The sequence below is a fragment of the Benincasa hispida genome, chromosome 1 (assembly GCF_027475165.1).
Source record: "Benincasa hispida cultivar pf3 chromosome 1, pf3_genome.v1.1, whole genome shotgun sequence".
NCBI lineage: Eukaryota > Viridiplantae > Streptophyta > Magnoliopsida > Cucurbitales > Cucurbitaceae > Benincasa > Benincasa hispida.
In genome coordinates, this window is record NC_143478.1 from 94,953,876 (window position 1) to 94,956,165 (window position 2,290).

Below are 2,290 nucleotides of genomic sequence, written 5' to 3' on the forward strand. Positions count from 1 at the left end.
TTACAAACGATAGAAGCTAAAGATAAGGCATCCTTGGGAAATTCTCATGCTTTAAATGCCATATTTAATGGGTGGATCACAATATATTCATACTACTTAATACATGCATTTCTGCAAAAGAGGCATGGGATATTCTCTCAGTTGCTCATGAAGGGATTTCAAAAGTCAAAATGTCAAGTTTGTAGTTGTTGACTTCAAAGTTTGAGAATCCTAAAAATGCAAGATGACGAGATTCTTGCTAAATTCAATGTTCGTTTACTGGATATTGCATATAAGTCTTTTGCTCTTGGAGAGAAAATTCGACAAGAAAGACTTGTCCGTAAGGTGCTTAGGTCTCTTCCTAAGAAATTTGATATGAAAATTACTGCAATTGAGGAGGCTCAAGACATATCATCACTGAAAGTTGATGAACTATTTGGCTCCTTACTAACTTTTGAAATGTCTTGGATGGAAAGCCTAAAAACAAGAATAAAGGAATTTCTTTGCAATCCTTCAGTTGATGTTGAACATGATGATGCTGACATAGAGTCTGAGGATTTACTTGTTGAATATCTTTCATTACTTTCAAAATAATTAAATCGTGTTCTTAAATGATTTGGAAAGAAGCCTGAAAATTTAAATTCTAAAAATAATAGTTTGGTGGCTCACTTCGTCTGAAGCAAGTCATAATTCAAAGTAGTAGGAAGAAGACTGAGAAGTCGGGTGCTTTAAATCTTAAGAAAGAAAGGTCACTCAAATGCAGAGAGTGTGAAGGCTATGGTTATTTTCATCCAGAATGTCCTAATTTCTTGAAAAAGTAGGGTAAAAGTTATGTTTTAACTATGTCCGATGATGAGTCTACAGACAACACTAACTCTGAGTAGGATCTCAAGGCTTTTGTTAGTAACATCTCATCTAACACCTCTCTTGTGAGATTTCTGAATATGATGTGTATGTTGATAATGTTCACGACACGATCACCGGTGGGACTACGAATCGTTTCTATCAAGCTCTTTTTCTTAAATGGTAGGATGATTGGAAAGTTCTTGATGTGCAAAAGGAAAGAAGTGGGACTTTGATGGCAGACAATCACAGGCATATGACCGTTGTTGCATATCTGAAGCGTGAACTTAACCAAGTTAGAACCGAGAAAGAATTTTTTTGTAAAAATTTTAGAATGTTAAATACTAGTACTGAGTCACTAGAAAAAATTTTGACAAAGGAAAATTCAATTAGTGATAATTCTGGGCTAGGCTTCTCAAGAGGTGATAATTTTCAGAATATACAATCTCAGTACAAAGGAAAGCAAAAGATTGAGTTTATTAAAGCTCATAATCCAGAGTCTTATGGCTTTACAGGTATCTCATACTAAAAGTCGATCGTGTTTTTAGACCAAGATGGGTCTGTCAGTACTATGGAAGAGTGGACCATATACGCCCATTTTGCTATCAACTATTAAAAAGTCTTAACAGATTTTGCTATTTTAAAAAGATTTCTAACTTCTTGCATAATAGTTCTCCAAGAAAGTTGGAAGTAAAATAGGTGTGAAGAGTAAATAATGTTTTTAATAGGTTTAATGTTGTTCAGAATTCTCTCAAATATTCGGCTAAAAGAGATTGGTATTTTGATAGTGGGAGCTCTCATCACATGATTGGTAATAAGAACGGTTTGTCTGATATCAAACTTATCAACTCGAGAAAGGTCACCTTTGGTGATGGTGCTTCAGAGAAGATCATTGGAAAAGAAAATTTTAATTTTCTAGGACTTCCATCTTGAATGATCTAATGTTGATTCAAGGGCTTACTGGCAACCTTATTAGCATCAGCCAATTATGTGATCAGGGTCTAAATGTAAGCTTTACAAAATATCAGTGTGTTATCATTGACAATGTCAAAGCTCTTATATGACATGTATAGGTTCATCTGATAACTATTATCTTTGGAATTCTTAATGCAACAAGCCTTGACATAAACGCTTCGATCATGTGAGCATAAAGACAATCCAAAAGGCTATAGTTAAAAATTATATACTTGGCCTTCCATCTTTGCCTATGTCGACTGAATTATTTGTGGTAGTTGTCAATTAGGAAAGAAAACTCACTCTCCTCGTAAACAAATGTCTCCACATGGGTTCCACATGGATATTAGAACTTCTTCACCTGGATCTTATGGGTTTTATGTAATCAGAAAGTTTAGGAGGTAAGACGTTATGTTTTAGTTATTGCCAATAACTTCTTCTGTTATACATTCGTTCAGTTTCTTCATGAAAAATCAGATGTATTTGATATTTTTAAAGCTCTTTGTCTCTATTG

General features: G+C 34.2%; 1 protein-coding gene across 1 annotated transcript; it reads left to right on the plus strand.

Annotated features, from left to right (window-relative positions):
- The first annotated feature begins 216 nt into the window (after positions 1-216).
- On the plus strand, positions 217-1,755 carry LOC120080043 (uncharacterized). The gene is made up of 4 exons (XM_039034587.1): positions 217-543; positions 1,010-1,117; positions 1,233-1,337; positions 1,567-1,755. The coding sequence occupies exons 1-4, from the start codon at positions 217-219 to the stop codon at positions 1,753-1,755; spliced, it is 729 nt and encodes a 242-aa protein (XP_038890515.1).
- The last annotated feature ends 535 nt before the right edge of the window (positions 1,756-2,290 follow it).

Bases quoted from the DNA above. Each gene is read 5' to 3' on its own strand.
- LOC120080043 (XM_039034587.1), top strand. From the start codon at position 217: ATGCAAGATGACGAGATTCTTGCTAAATTCAATGTTCGTTTACTGGAT. The intron at 1,118-1,232 runs GTTAGAACCGAG...ATTCTGGGCTAG, and splicing joins TGAAGCGTGAACTTAACCAA to GCTTCTCAAGAGGTGATAAT. The intron at 1,338-1,566 runs GTATCTCATACT...AATGTTGTTCAG, and splicing joins AGAGTCTTATGGCTTTACAG to AATTCTCTCAAATATTCGGC.